General features: G+C 46.1%; 1 protein-coding gene across 1 annotated transcript in view; it reads left to right on the top strand.

The window, feature by feature from the left end:
- LOC139370813 (msx2-interacting protein-like) overlaps window positions 1-14,908 on the top strand; it is a 31,306-nt gene that overhangs the window by 13,464 nt on the left and 2,934 nt on the right. The window contains exons 11-14 of the mRNA XM_071110595.1: window positions 37-7,999; window positions 8,153-8,236; window positions 8,433-8,627; window positions 14,497-14,655. Of these exons, the coding sequence (XP_070966696.1) occupies window positions 37-7,999; window positions 8,153-8,236; window positions 8,433-8,627; window positions 14,497-14,655 (8,401 nt within the window). The remainder of the gene's footprint in view (window positions 1-36; window positions 8,000-8,152; window positions 8,237-8,432; window positions 8,628-14,496; window positions 14,656-14,908) is intronic.

The raw sequence follows: 14,908 nt of genomic DNA, 5'->3' as shown, positions 1-14,908 counted from the left end.
TTCCTCTCTCCTATTCCACAACCCCCTTCTTTACAGAGAGGAACGACCAAGACCTCCATACCATGAGTTCTCAGCAGAAAGAGCCTACTTTGAGAATGCACGCACCCCTGGCACCATTTACCCCGAAGATCCTCGCCGAGACTATCCTGCCCGCAGCCGTGAGCGGTATTCTGAACTGGAGCACTACCAGGGAGAACACTTTGACCCACGCTACCATGAAGACCCCCGGGAGTTCAGGGATTATCGAGATCCTTTTGAGCAGGACATTCGGAAGTACACATACATCCAGAGGGAGCGAGAAAGGGAGCGGGAGCGCTTTGAGGCAGACCATGGCATGTGGAGCCCCTCTCATCCACGGCGCCCGATCACCCCTTCTGCCTCCCCTTCACCATCTGAGCGTGCTCCCAGAGACCCAGAGCGACGGGTCTACAGTCAATCCTCTGAGCGAAGTGGTAGTTGCAGCTCACTCTCACCACCACGCTTTGACAAGACTGACAAGGCTCCTCCTTTGGAACATGGAGCCAGCTCTAAGAGTGAGAGGTTGGAAAAAGACATCCACCTGGTTGAACCTGAGCGTGTTGCTGGGGCTGAGAAGAGCAAGCGGGGGAGACGAAAGGAGAAAGGTGACAAAGAAAAAGGGGAGAAGAGTAAGTCAAGGAAAGCAAAGGTGCAATCTCCCAGCATCCCACCGTCTGAGACAGAGCTAGAACCCAGCCTGGATGGAGGCTCTGGAAGGGGAAAGGTGTCAGACCAGGACAGCCTTGACAGACAGCGGTATAAAGGTGACAACGACCCTCCTTCAGATCCGACAACGTCAACCTCTCGCCATGAGCCTGTAAAAAGTGAGAGGCTTGAGTCGGGGAAAGGTGAGAACGCAGACAAGGATGGTAAAACACGATCCAGAAAACACCAAAAATCTGACACGGGAAATGATGGGAAAGATCCATCAGTGGATTCTGATCGGTTGGCTGCGAGAAAGAGGCGCTTTGGAGATGCCAGTGGGAGAACCATTCGACAGAAGAGGAGAAGGCTGGAAGATGAGGATGGGAGTCAACCCCAAGACTTTGGAGCTAGCACTGCCTTTACAAAAGAGATTGATGGTGATAGAAAGTCTCAGCAAAAAGACTCACAGCGGAGGGATTCAAGATCCAAATCAGAGAGACTGGTGTTTCTTGGCAGTCATAAAGAGGGTCAGGATCCTGCAATGAGAGGACAAGAAGAGCTGCCCGAGGGGAGCATGGACCCTATGGACTCAAAACGCCACAGTATGTCCAGAAGGTTCTCCCATGATGGAAACATGGACCAAGACAATGCAAGAAATCAAGATCCACAGAGTCCTTTCAAATATGGTGCACAAGACAATGACAAGGGTGTCAAGGAAGAGCCTCTGGATATTGATCTCTCCCAAAGTTACCGCAAACAGATGGAGCAAAGGAGGCTCCACCAACAGCTTCAAGAGCCAGACAAACAAGAAAAAGCTGGGAGTCCACAAGGCTTAGAAACGGAGGACCTGGAACACCGCAGTCTGGTACATGAAGTGGGCAAGCCACCTCAAGATGTCACAGATCATTTCCCATCTCATAAACTCAAGAAACTAGAGCAATTTGACGCAGATATCAGTGCCAAGAGGGGGGACCGTGTCTACAGGAGCTTCCGGCAAAAGAGTGAAGATCCTGAGTGGCACAACACTGCATCTCCAGGCTTGCAACACTTCTCTCATCATGCTGAGCAGGACTTTGCTGAATCTTCACATCTCAGGGAGGTTAAAACGGAGGATAAAAGCCACCCAGACCTGGAGCTGGCAGTCAAAAGGACACATACAACGCAAATGTCCAAGCCAAGCACTCCTTTACAACTTAGTGAAGAAGAGCGGGAAAAACAGTGGGAGAGCAGAGTCAAGCAAGATTTTTTACCTGACTTAAACTTCTCCAGAGGCATTGGAAAAAATACACACAATCGCAAGCGTTTGGAGTATGGAATTTTGCAAGATTTGGAGCCTGGGGAAGTACGATCCGATTCCGAAGAGGATAGAGAGCACAAACCACAATCTCCTATGCCCTCCACTTCTATGCCTTTCTCTGACGGGCAACGAGTGGACAGATTTTCAGACCCCAAGCTTGCCACTTTGGAGAGGATGAAGTTCTACTCCTTTGCACTTGACCAAACCATCACACCAGATACCAAGGCCCTGCTAGAGCGAGCAAAGTCTCTGTCCTCCTCTAGGGAGGACAACTGGTCTTTCTTGGATTATGATTCACACTTTGCTGGTTTGCGCAGCAGGAAAGATACTGAAAAGGTTGAGTCAGCACCACGGCCTACACCCTCTTGGTACATGAAGAAGAAGAAAATTCGCAGTGGTGGGTCTGAAGACAAACTAGATGACAGGAAGGAAGACCCCAAGCCCAAGCCAGAGGAACATGAACGCAGGGAACTGTTTGCCTCCCGTTTCCTACACAGCTCAATCTTTGAGCAGGACTCAAGACGTCTTCAGCACCTAGAGCGAAAGCATGAGGACCCTGAGCAAAGTCCGGCTCAACAAACTGGTCAGCTAGGCCTGGCAGATGGGCAGCCTGACACAGAACCAGTTGTCCTCTTCCATAGCCGCTTTTTAGAGTTCACGCGGCTGCAACAGCAGAAAGACCAACAGTTACATGAAGTAAAAAGAGCAGATTCTGTAGATAGTAATAGGGTGGAGAAGTCACTGGAGGCAGAACAGCAACCTCTGCAGTTTCCTAAAACCTCAGAACCGGTCATGGATCCAGAGACTAAACCTACTAGCCCTGCTGAGAACCACATGATTTCCCAGCCCCCACTTATGCCCAAGGAGATGTCTCCACCTAAGCAAATGTCTCCACCCCTTCCACCCAAGGGGATGTCTCCACCCCTTCCACCCAAGGTAATGTCTCCACCCCTTCCACCCAAGGAAATGGCTCCACCCCTTCCACCCAAGGAAATGGCTCCACCCCTTCCACCCAAGGAAATGGCTCCACCCCTTCCACCTAAGGAAATGGCTCCACCCAAGCACACGTCTCCACCCCTTCCACCCAAGGAAATGTCTCCACCCAAGCACACGTCTCCACCCCTTCCACCCAAGGAAATGTCTCCACCCAAGCACACGTCTCCACCCCTTCCACCCAAGGAAATGTCTCCACCCAAGCACACGTCTCCACCCCTTCCACCCAAGGAAATGTCTCCACCCAAGCACACGTCTCCACCCCTTCCACCCAAGGAAATGTCTCCACCCAAGCATACGTCTCCACCCCTTCCACCCAAGGAAATGTCTCCACCCATGCATACTTCTCCACCCCTTCCACCCAAGGAAATGTCTCCACCTCTTCCACCCAAAGAGATGTCTCCAATAGTGGAAACACATGACCTGTTTACTCCAGAGCCAAAGGGTCCAGAGCCAGCTGCACCCGAACCTTTGACAAAAGAAAACAGAGAAAATGAACAGCTCCCTCCCCTCCTGCAAATACCTCCGTGTGAGATGTTGACCCCTGCTTCTGTTAATTTAGTAGCCCCTGAGCACATCCGTTCTGTGAGAAAAGTTAAAAGAACCCCTAGTGGAGAGAAATCTGAAGATATAGCTCAGGATATTCAAATATTGAACCCTGAGCAGTCTTCCAGCAGTGATTGCCTTCATGAAACATCAATGAGTAGTTTTGTACCAGAGCCTGAGCTGGCGGCACCTGAATTACCACCTGAATTTTTACGTTCCACACCACCTAACCCTGTTGAGGAGATGGAGGTTTCAAAAGATGATACCAACACTGACAATACAGACACTCATACAGAGGTGGAAAAGAAACTTGAACTCAATCAGACCCAGGTGCTTGTTGATAATGAAACCAGTGATGAGTCAATTTCACCACCTCAAAAGTCCAAGAACAAAAAGAGTAAGTCTCCTACTCAAGTCCCACTGACTCCTTTGGTTTCAACAACTAGTTCAGAGAAACCGCTTACCCGCAAGAGTGAACGCACAAAACGTGCATCATCCCCAAGAGCAGAGTCTTCAAAGGGAAACTCAGATTCCAAATCCACAGGCAAGTCTCCCATTCATGGAGCAGACCCTGAACATGGCACAGAGCAGAGTATATCTGTTGGAAGAGCAAGGCGTAGAAATGTGAAATCTGTGTATGCCACCCCAGTTGAGGAAGATGCCACTAAGGGGGCTGGAAAGGATGTAACTGAGTCACCCCGCACTGCACGGAAACGAGGTGGAGACAAAGACAAGGAAGCAGCCCCTCAGCAACCATTAGAGCAGGATTCCCTTGCACCTATTACTTCAAGGCGGGGACGTCCCCCTAAGAATCGGCGACAAGGAGAGGACATGTTAACAGCTAAAGGGGATAGATCGAAAATGGAGACCAAGGATACAGACTCCAATGAATCAGAGAGTAGTGAAAGAATTTCAAAAGTGTCAAAAGGCAGACATTCTCCTCATGGTCATAAAGCTTTGGCAAGTCAATTACCCATGCCCATAGCGACTGGATCAAGTAGGAAGGGGGACAAAACTGAACCACCTGAAGATGTTTCTCAGCAGATGGATTTTACAGAAGACACTTTGGCCATGCAGGATTGCACTGTCTCATGTAAGGAAGATACTGTAGCACCAGGTGTGACAAAGAAAGAGGAGAATGTTAAGCAACAACTAGGAACAGAGAAATCACGAGATAAAGACAGGCAGAAAAAGGACCCTGTTGACGAGAAAGCCAGTGTAACTAAATTTGGCGAGAAAGAGTCTGAACCACCAGTCGTGGAAGAACAGCCTGTATTGGAGAAAATGGAGAAGAGTGGGAGAGGAAAAGCTCCACGCTTGACACGGACTCCAAAATCTCCTGTCCTCAAGAACCTGAAGATCAGACTAAATGTCACTGAGGTGAAAGATTTGCTTCAAATGGGGGATGAGGAACCTGAAAATGGGGATGATTCTTCTAAAAAGACCAAACCAGGCGAATCTACTAATGACCCATTATTAGAGTCTAGCCCAGGAAAAGATGTGAGTTCTATCAACGAGGATAAAGATGAGAGCACACCAGAAACTAAGCCGCCAATAGATCCTAAAACTTTGCTACAACAGGAACAGGAGCTTGAGCAAGCTGTGGAGAACATTGCTAAACTGACAGACCCAACCCTCCCAGCAGAGTCACCAACTCCACTTGCCCCACCATCTGCAGAATTAAAAATTGACACTGAGGAAGAGAAATCTGCCAATCCTGCTAGTGAGTATGAACTTGCTGCTGCCATTGATTCGATTATGGGTGAGGATATACCCGTCCCTCTGCCTCAAGAGCCGGTAATTAGTGCTGTTGTGGATTCAGACCTAGAGATTCCATCCTTCGTCCAGCCGACCAAGGGAGCTGAACCTGTTAGTAACATATCCCCAATTCAGGGGGAGTCCTTTTTCCCAACTACACCCAGGAAGGGTGCTAAGGGCAGAGCTAAAACACCGAAACGGTCTAAGAGCCAAAAATCAAACAAAAAGGACGCTGTAAAAGAACCGGAGAACACCTCTGTTATCACATCAGACAGCATACCCTCCAATTCACAGCCTGTTCCAGAAACTATTCCCTCAACCCCAGTTGCCGGTGTCATTACAACCACCTCTTGGAAGCCTAAAACTGAGCATTTGGCTCCTAAGGCTACGGACATGCCTAAAGAATCGAAGTTACCTCCAGTCCTTACAGAGCAACCTCAACATCTGAAACCTGTCTGCCCCCAAACAAAAAGTCCCACTCTCCCCAGGCCTCAACAACAACAACCACCACCACCACCACCTGAGTGCATCTCACCTTCACTTTCTCCACCCCCAACCCGGCCAAACATCAGGCCCACACAGCCAAGCAGGATACCAGTTTCCCCACCAGATTGGCTCAACCAGTCCAAGGACGCAGGTGTCCCTTCCTCTCCTAGAGCATCAGCAGCTTCCTTTGAGAACCCAGCAATTCCCTCTGACACTGAGCCCTTGGAGACTGAGCGTAACAACAGTGACTTGCGTAGGATTCTCATGAAGCACAAAAATGTTTCACTCCCAGTCCCATGCAGTAGTTCTGTTCCTAGCAATTTGGGCACCTTATCCCTTAGGGATCCTCCCCACCTACCTGAAAGTAATACCCCAATGGTTGCTGTGACGAGTAAGACCTCTCTTAATGACAACAGGCCTCATCCAGCTCAGCCTGTAGTCCGGACCCCAGCCTCACTACCATCCCCTGAGTCAAAGTCTGTCATTTCTGTTATTGCCTCCACTGCCACCTCTGTTATCAGTCGTGTTTGCAATCCACCTGACATGGAGAAGGTTAATATGTCAGTTGACAGAAATCCCGTAGTGGACATGCCATTTCCCAAGCAGACATACAGGCCGCCCATGGAGGACAGGGACAGTGGTTCGTACCATGGACCATCAGTTGGCGAGGAGGGTGGAAGTGCTGGGAGGTACTTGGTTGAGAGCTCCGGTCTGGGTACTGGCTCCAGCCCAGGTCTAAGGGTGAATACCTCAGAGGGGGTGGTGGTGTTGAGTCACTCAGGACAGATCAAGGAGGGACCACAGAGGATAAGTGCCAAAATCAGCCAGATCCCACCAGCTACTGTAGTTGACATGGAATCTCAGCAGCTAGTGTCCATGCCCCAGATAAAACAGGAGATGTATACCCACTCCCAGTCAAACACTCCAAAGTGTCCTCCAATACAGACAGACCATGGGCACCTTAAGACGCAACAAACGGTTTCCTCCATTAAACAAGAAAACACTGGTATGGAAAAGTTAGAATCTCCCTACCCATCAGGGCCTCAAGGAGGAGTTGTGAAGAGGCTTCAGCAGACAGTTGGTAATCCACAAGGGATGGGTTACCATCATTCAGAGTTCACAATGTTATTGAAGCATCCAAAGAAAGTGGATGGGGCTGACGCTATGAACGCTGATGGGTGTAAACCATCTTGGACCTCTGCCATAAGTCCTGCAATGAGCCTGCCCTCTCCGGCTGGCAACCATGTAGGCTTTGTTCCCGGTTCGGCCACTGACAGAACTCCCTCACATCTCAGTGGGGTCAAACAGGAGCCCCGTTCTCCTCGCAAGTCAGGCCATCCACATTCTCCGTTCACTAAAGTGTCCTCTCCCATCGGCTCCTCCTCTCCCAAAGGCCTCCCTGGGATGCTGCCCTCTAGCCTGCCCGCCATGCAGCAGTATGTCACCAGTGTCCACCACCCTGAGCAGTCTGTCATCATGCAACCTCACAGTGCTCACGGTGGCATTGGAAGGATGTCACCCCATCGTGCCTCCCAAGCAATCCCCATGGGGCACCTTGTCCAAGGAGAGGTCAGGGTGAACACGCCACCCCTATCTGCCATGAGTTTCGGGATGCATGGAGACCCTCTTGCCTCTCCCTGGTCTGGTCCTCTCCAGCAACGCCCCACCTCGCCCCAGGCGGTAGGCAGAGACATTGTCCTCAAGGTTAACCCTGGGAATGTGAGGGGCCATGAGGGAGAGCAAGACGATGCCAGGCGCTTCCATCAGGCCACAGGGAGACAATCTGCCACACAGCTGAAAGCAGAGACTATGCAGCCGGATCCCCGTGGGGCTCTACTTAGCGGGCTGCAGCTGGACCCGTACATGTCGCCCAGGGACTTACGTGTGCTCATGCACCACCCTCAGGGAGAGCGCTCGGCCCCAGAGCCACACCAGGGACACATCCAAGAGACTGTCCCACCCTCCTCAACATCTACCAACATCACCTCGTCGATGTCCCCCAGGGCACATCTGCTGGCTAAAGGTGTGTCCGAGAAGGATGTCACAAAGCCACAGGAGGTCAAGAGGCCACACTCTCCTCCGAAGGATGGGATGATGGGGTTTCGGCCAAGTATGGCCGCCATGGCGTCCCCCCAAAGGGTGCAGCTGCTGCCATCGGGGACGGGAGCTTCTTTCTCGGAGTATCCAGGAATTTACACCAACACCCGGGCCATCCATTCACAGATCACTGAGACCTCTCCTTTTGGGATCAACCAGGTACCTCTCAACATCACTTCTGCCTTAGTGAGTTAAACCCTATTCAATGTAATTTTATATCGCCACAATTTAATAATGATCATGTGGTCGTGTCTTAAATGACGTTTGAAAACCAACTTCTTTATACTAAAATCGCTTTGTTCTGGTCCTCAGGGTGCAGATCCCAGCCAGTCACAAGCTGATGTCAAGGTGAAACAAGTTGGACAGCAACCTGTGAACATGGTGCAGCTGCTCACGGTGAGTCACTTGGACATATGGAAATGGGGAATAAAGAGTGCATTAGAGAGGAGTAGAGGGTAAATCTGGACAGAGACAACTGAACTGAACAGGGCAGGACAAGAGCGGACAAGATAAAGTGTAGTAAAGGAACATTATTCACAATTATATTACGTTTTTATATCACAGAAAAAATTAATTTTCTCTGTTTGAGCAGAAGTACCCGATAGTGTGGCAAGGGCTGCTGGCACTGAAAAATGACCAGGCTGCTGTCCAGTTGCATTTTGTCTGTGGCAACAAAGGATTGGCCCTACGGTCACTGCCCCTACCAGAGGGAGGATCGCTGCTTCGGATCGTCCAGAGAATGAGACTCGAGGCGTCACAACTGGATGGTGTGGCTAGAAGAATGACAGTAAGTTTCTGGTCCCTGTCCTTGAATTGTTTACATTGGGATGAGAGTTCATTTTAGGGTGGGCAATTTTGTTACGATTGCATCGTCTGTCGACGGTGTTTGACGGCCATGACGTCGAGATGTCACAAACGATGGTTCAGCGTAAGTGAACTTGGCTGCCCTGCAGGAATCTGGCAGCGCACAACAGCGCAGTGCAGTGAGCACACAGCAGGGCGACGTGCCAAATGGCCTATTCCCTAATTGCCATAGCCTAAGTAAATGGACAATTAACATAATGCAAGAGAACAATGTAGATTGTGGAAAGAGCGTTAGAGCACCAAAGCAGCACAACATGTCAGATAGGGTCTGTTCCCCCCCCCCTCTTCTCCCTATTTCGGATTATCATGGGCCTTTTGCAGAGGACACTCCGTTGTCTGGCGTATTGTTTTAAAATCTTAATTGACCCTTTTTTTCCCTCCTTAATCCCTGTTCAATTTCAATGTGACTAGTTGGCCTAGGCATGACCCACTCTTTCGCGATCAACCATCGACTGAATCTATAGGCCAGCTCAGAAAGTTGTTTACGAATAGCTTAAATAAAAACACAGTATAGTAAAAACGAGAGAGCGAACAAACAATTGCAAGATGGACTAATCTAATAGGAAGTTCAAACAAACCTGGTACATTTCTGCTTTATTTAACGTGTAGGCAGAATCAATAGTGACGTCGGAAAACCCCTCGCAAACCAAACAGCCAATAATATAGGCCTACACGTAGACTACTGTCAAAAGTCGCAGTAAATGTTACTTTGACAAATTCAACTTCTAAACTAATATTTATATTGTCAGTCTTTATTAATGTCCTTGAATTGTGCCACGGGCAATCTCGACCCTTTACACTCATGGGAATGGCCAATTTGAAATGTTTCTTAAAAAAAGAAATATGAAAAGCATAACCATGAAAGTAAAGTTTTTGGAGATTTTGGGAAAATTATTAGACCAAAGGTGAGGACACAACAGCTCACCTGACACGACTGAATCCAAACATTACACTGTTGATTTTATGTGTATTTCACTGTATTTTTTGCCACATTTGTTGATAAGAAATCAAATACTCTGGATACGTTCAGGAACATAATATTCCTGGAAATTGTGAGTTAGGTGCAACATAAGACTAAAGATTACAAGGTTTTAAGTGAGAGGACTATTAGGTGTCTCCAAGTGGCCACACACTTAACCAAAGTGTGCACAGTTCCTATTTAAGGTGCTTTTTTTTAGTTCTAGCTGTGCCGTTGAGTAACTAAAACAAGCACACTTAGTTTTATTTGGAACACAACACTGCATGCCCGCCCTCACACAACACCGGTCAAATATAAAGCGCAATATGGGTCAGGTGGTCAACATTTGAAAGACGGTTCTATTGCCAACATGACTAGCTAAGTTCTAAAATCTGATATTACAATGCAATTCAGTGAAACAGATAATTTTGGTGCGCATAGAAAGAAGTCATGAGTGCGTTCAGGTGTGTGTGACGCAGTAAATTTTCTTGACGATAAACAAACAGGCTCATTCTCTTCAGAACAACCAAGGATATATGCCATGTCATCTTGTAACTACATCAGAGTGATCATAAATGATAACACTGTATATGACAAGTTTTATGTGAAGTGCACATTTGGACTCGCGGGGTTTGGCTTGCTTTTATGACAAAGCAGTATTTATTGTAATCCTCAACGTCTCGTCTTTTGAAACTGCGTAGAGTCCTCTTAATTTACAGCATTTCTCTCACTCAGGCAACCCAAAATGTGACCAAGTTGCCTTACTGGCGGAAGCGGCGGGGGCGACTAATTGTTGCACGAGGCGCTCACGTTCAGAACAGCTGTCAGTCAACCCACACAACCCGCCGACGGGTACGAGTGTAATGGGCTGTGGCCCGTCACATAATTTCCTCAGTCGGTAATTGTCAAGGAAATAACTGTTGTTCTCACGGTTATTAACAAACACATTTGGCATCTCCTGACTTCCACACACATCCTACAAGCCACTTGATGCAGATCTTCGGAACATCTACATTTTAAAAAGTCTTAATAAATCCATTTAATATAGCCTGCACCTTATAGCCAAATCCAGTATTTATTTTAGACAGTTCTACAGAAGCATGATATGAAGAAAAGGTAGTCTATTTCAGAAGAGCATAATAGCATACTCTACTTCTGTTAGGTCCTGATCTGGCTATGGCTGTGGGCTACACCAGTTAATTTAGCAGACAAGATGTACTTAGAATTCCGTGGCATTATTGTTTTTGTTTTATAGAATGAAAAATACAATCGAACAAAGCTGAATAAAATGGAAAGCACCGGTGGCTATTGTTTTGAGCGGTTAACAAAAAATAAATAAATAGGTACTCCTATATGCTTAATTTAGAGTTAGTAATGTAAGTTTAGTTCTACAAATGTTGGGCTACACATTTGGATTTTTAATACATTGTAAGGCTGCATAATGCAACTAATGATGAATTGAAAAAAAGTAGCTTGAAAGGTGAGAGCTCTGCTTTGATTTGTCAGTCAACAAGATGAGTAGGCCTAACAAACGGCAAAAGCACCAGCCAGCGCCAATTTACTATCCACCATAGTACAAAAGTTGACCTATTCTGTGCAAGAAATAAATATTCCAAACATAGTCTGGGACAATTGTGGGATGCCACATTGAAAGTCACTGAGCTCTTCAGCAAGGCCATTCTGCCGCCAATGTTTGTATATGGCTGTGGCCTTGATTTTATACAACTGTCAGCAATGGTGTGGCTGAAATAGCCAAATCCACATACTTTTGTATATATAGTATGTACAACGCATTTTGAAAGTACCCAAACCCCTTGACTTTTTCCAAATTTTGTTAAGTTACAGCCTTGTTCTAAAATTGATTAAATCAATCTACACACACTACCCCATAATGACAAAGCGAAGAAAGTTTTTTTGTGACATTTTTGCTAATTTATATGTAAAAAAAAAAATACCTTATTTACGTAAGTATTCAGACCTTTTTGCTATGAGACTCAAAATTGAGCTCAGGTGCATCCTGTTTCCATTGATCATCCTAGAGATGTTTATGCAACTTGAGTGGAGTCCACCTGTGGTAAATTCAATATATTTGACATGATTTGGAATGGCTATCATTTGGAAAGGCTATAAGGTCTGTCTAAGATCCCACAGTTGACAGTGCATTTCAGATCAAAAACCAAGCCATGAGGTCAAAGGAATTGTCCGTAGAGCTCTGAGATAGGATTGTGTCGAGGCACAGATCTGGGGAAGGGTACCAAAACATTTCTGCAGCATTGAAGGTCCTCAAGAACACAGTGGCCTCCATCATTTTTAAATGGAAGAAGTTTGGAACCACCAAGACCCTTCCTAGAGCTGGCCGCCCGACCAAACTGGGAAATCGGTGGAGAAGGGAGGTGACCAAGGACCCAGTGGTCACTCTGAAAGAGCTCTGGAGTTCCTCTGTTGATGGGAGAACCGTTCAGAAGGACAACCATCTCTGCAACACTCCACCAATCAGGCTTTTATGGAAAGGAGAAGAGGATACCTAGTCAGTTGTATAACTGAATGCATTCAACTGAAATGTGTCTTGGTAGAGTGGCCAGACGGAAGCCACTCTTCAGTAAAAGGCATGACAGCCCACTTGGAGTTTGCCAAAAGGCATCTAAAGACTCTCAGACCATGAGAAACAAGATTATCTGGTCTAATGAAACCAAGATTGAACTCTTTGGCCTGAATGGCAAGTGTCACGTCTGGAGGAAACATATCATCCCTACGGTGAACCATCACCATCCCTACGGTGAAGCATGGTGGTGGCAGCATCATGCTGTGGGGATGTTTTCCAGTGGCAGGGACTGGAAGGTTAGTCAGGATTAAGGGAAAGATGAACAGAGCAAAGTACAGAGAGATCCTTAATGAAAACCTGCTCCAGAGCACTCAGGACCTCAGACTAGGGCAAAGGTTCACCTTCCAACAGGACATCGACCCTAAGCACACAGCCAAGACAACTCAGGAGTGGCTTAGAGACAAGTCTCTGAATGTCCTTGAGTGGCCCAGCCAGAGCCCGGACTTGAAGCTTATAGCATCATACCCAAGAAGACTCGAGGCTGGAATCGCTGCCAAAGGTGCTTCAACAAAGTACTGAGTGAAGGGTCTGAATACTTAAGTAAATGTGATATTTACATATTTTTTATAAATTAGCCAAAAATTCAGAAAGTTTTTGCTTTGTCGTTATGGGATATTGTGTGTAGGTTGATGGAAGAATTTTTAAATCAATTTGAGAATAGAACTGTAGCGTAACAAAATGTGGAAAAATTCAAGGGGTCTGAATACCTTGCGAATGCACTGTATATAAAAAATATACACGTGCGCACACATGGTAGGCCTATTAAAATAGGTATGCTTTTTTTTTTCTAATTTATTGTCATGTCAGACCAACACTGTATTCAAAGTGCCCACTATTACGTTCTACCTATAGAATTAGAACTGGTCGATCTTCAAGGCATTCCTAGTCGATCACCAAACAGGTCTGTAGAAAAGCCAATGATAAAGCCTTGTGCTCATATAAAACAAATATTTGTCTTGCACTGTTGACGGTAGGTGCACTTGATTCAGAAGCCATGTAGGCAAATTGTTCCCATTTATTTTGTCTACCCGGCAGACCAGCAGAGCTGTGGCTAAATTGTGCTGGCCAATCCGATTAGCTCAAATTACCATGCCTACAGCTTCCACGACTCTACAGCTTCCACGACTCTACAACAAAGTTTATTAGCCTACGTGAGATTTCATCACTTTTAAAACCATGACCAGAGAGTGGCTGTCAAAGAATAAAGCAAAGGGCTGCTGTTTTTGAGTGAGTTCATGTTAAAAATGTGATTCAACACTTACAAAACATAACTCACTTCTCCCTACTTCCACTCACGTTTTGAAATATAATATGGTCTGAGAAGAACAATATTGACAGGCCAAGCATAGCCAATATGCTGTGATGTGTTAGTGCAGTAGGCCTAACCTCATTCCTACAGAACAGTTTTTATTATGTTAATGTTGTATAGGCTTACATTTTTTAAGTTAAAACACATCTGAGCGGTAGATCTCAGCTTGCTTTTTGACTGCGAAAGTAAACTTGACTCAAAGGTTGGTGACCAGTCTATTTCCATAATGCCAACATTTCACCCAAGTGTTTTGATCTAAATCTCTTGTCAAATCGCAATTGTAATATTTGGTTAAAACTAAGGCCAAGATTTGATGCCCATATTGTGCAGCCCCACGTAACAGTATAAAACAATCCGAATGGAAAAAGCTTTGTGTTGCTACCCTAGGGTTATGCGCAAATTATGAACTTTTGAAAAATTCCTAACCATAAATATTGTGATATATTTTGGCTATGTCATGTTGTCACAATCTTATCTGATTTATACTAGACCAATAACTGTTCATCTGGGTAAGGGGGTGTGGAATCTAGACCATCCTATCAGTCAATCAGGGCTGTGTATGTAAATGTCTTCAAATGAGTTTCCTAACACACACAATTACTGAGCATTTCAATGGCCAAAAGAAGCTCGGGGAAATTAAATATATAAAATATATTCTGGAGTTATTTTCATTAAATAAAGAGTGATTTACTAGAAATACAGTGATTTAAAAAAAATATATATATACAATTTAAGACTGCATGAGGACTTTTTGGCCCAGATCATCAAGTGGAGGCAAACAGCAAGTGAGTGGATCCTACATGAGGAAAATGTTTAACTTATAACCTAGTCTCTCAGCAACTAAAGTAATGGTTAAGAATTTCTAGCTTTCATCTCCATCACAGGTCCTTGTTCTAATTTGATTTATGTTCTGTCTACTGCAGGGGGAGAGTGAGTTCTGTCTCCTGCTTGCTCTGCCATGTGGACGGGACCAGGAGGATGTCCTGAACCAGACCCAGGCCCTAAGAACCGCTTTCATCAACTACCTTCAGGCCAAGCTGGCTGCAGGCATCATCAATGTCCCCAACCCAGGCTCCAATCAGGTGGGTCTGTCTGCCTATTTAGGTGTTTGCTACAGTTGATGTCTGTTTTTGCAAACCATCAGCCACTCCTTGTGTTTGATCAAATGTGAAGTTATACACCCCCCTACGTATTTATTTGGACAGTGAAGCTTAAACTGTTCATTTTGCTCTATACTCCAGCATTTTGGATTTGAGATCAAATGTTTTGTGAGGCAACAGTACCGAATGGCACCTTTTTTTTATTTGAGGGTATGTCAGTTTTACAGTGTAGAAA

Source organism: Oncorhynchus clarkii, chromosome 17 (assembly GCF_045791955.1).
Source record: "Oncorhynchus clarkii lewisi isolate Uvic-CL-2024 chromosome 17, UVic_Ocla_1.0, whole genome shotgun sequence".
NCBI lineage: Eukaryota > Metazoa > Chordata > Actinopteri > Salmoniformes > Salmonidae > Oncorhynchus > Oncorhynchus clarkii.
The sequence above is the reverse complement of the archived record's forward strand: the minus strand, read 5'-3'. Positions and strand labels throughout refer to the sequence as shown.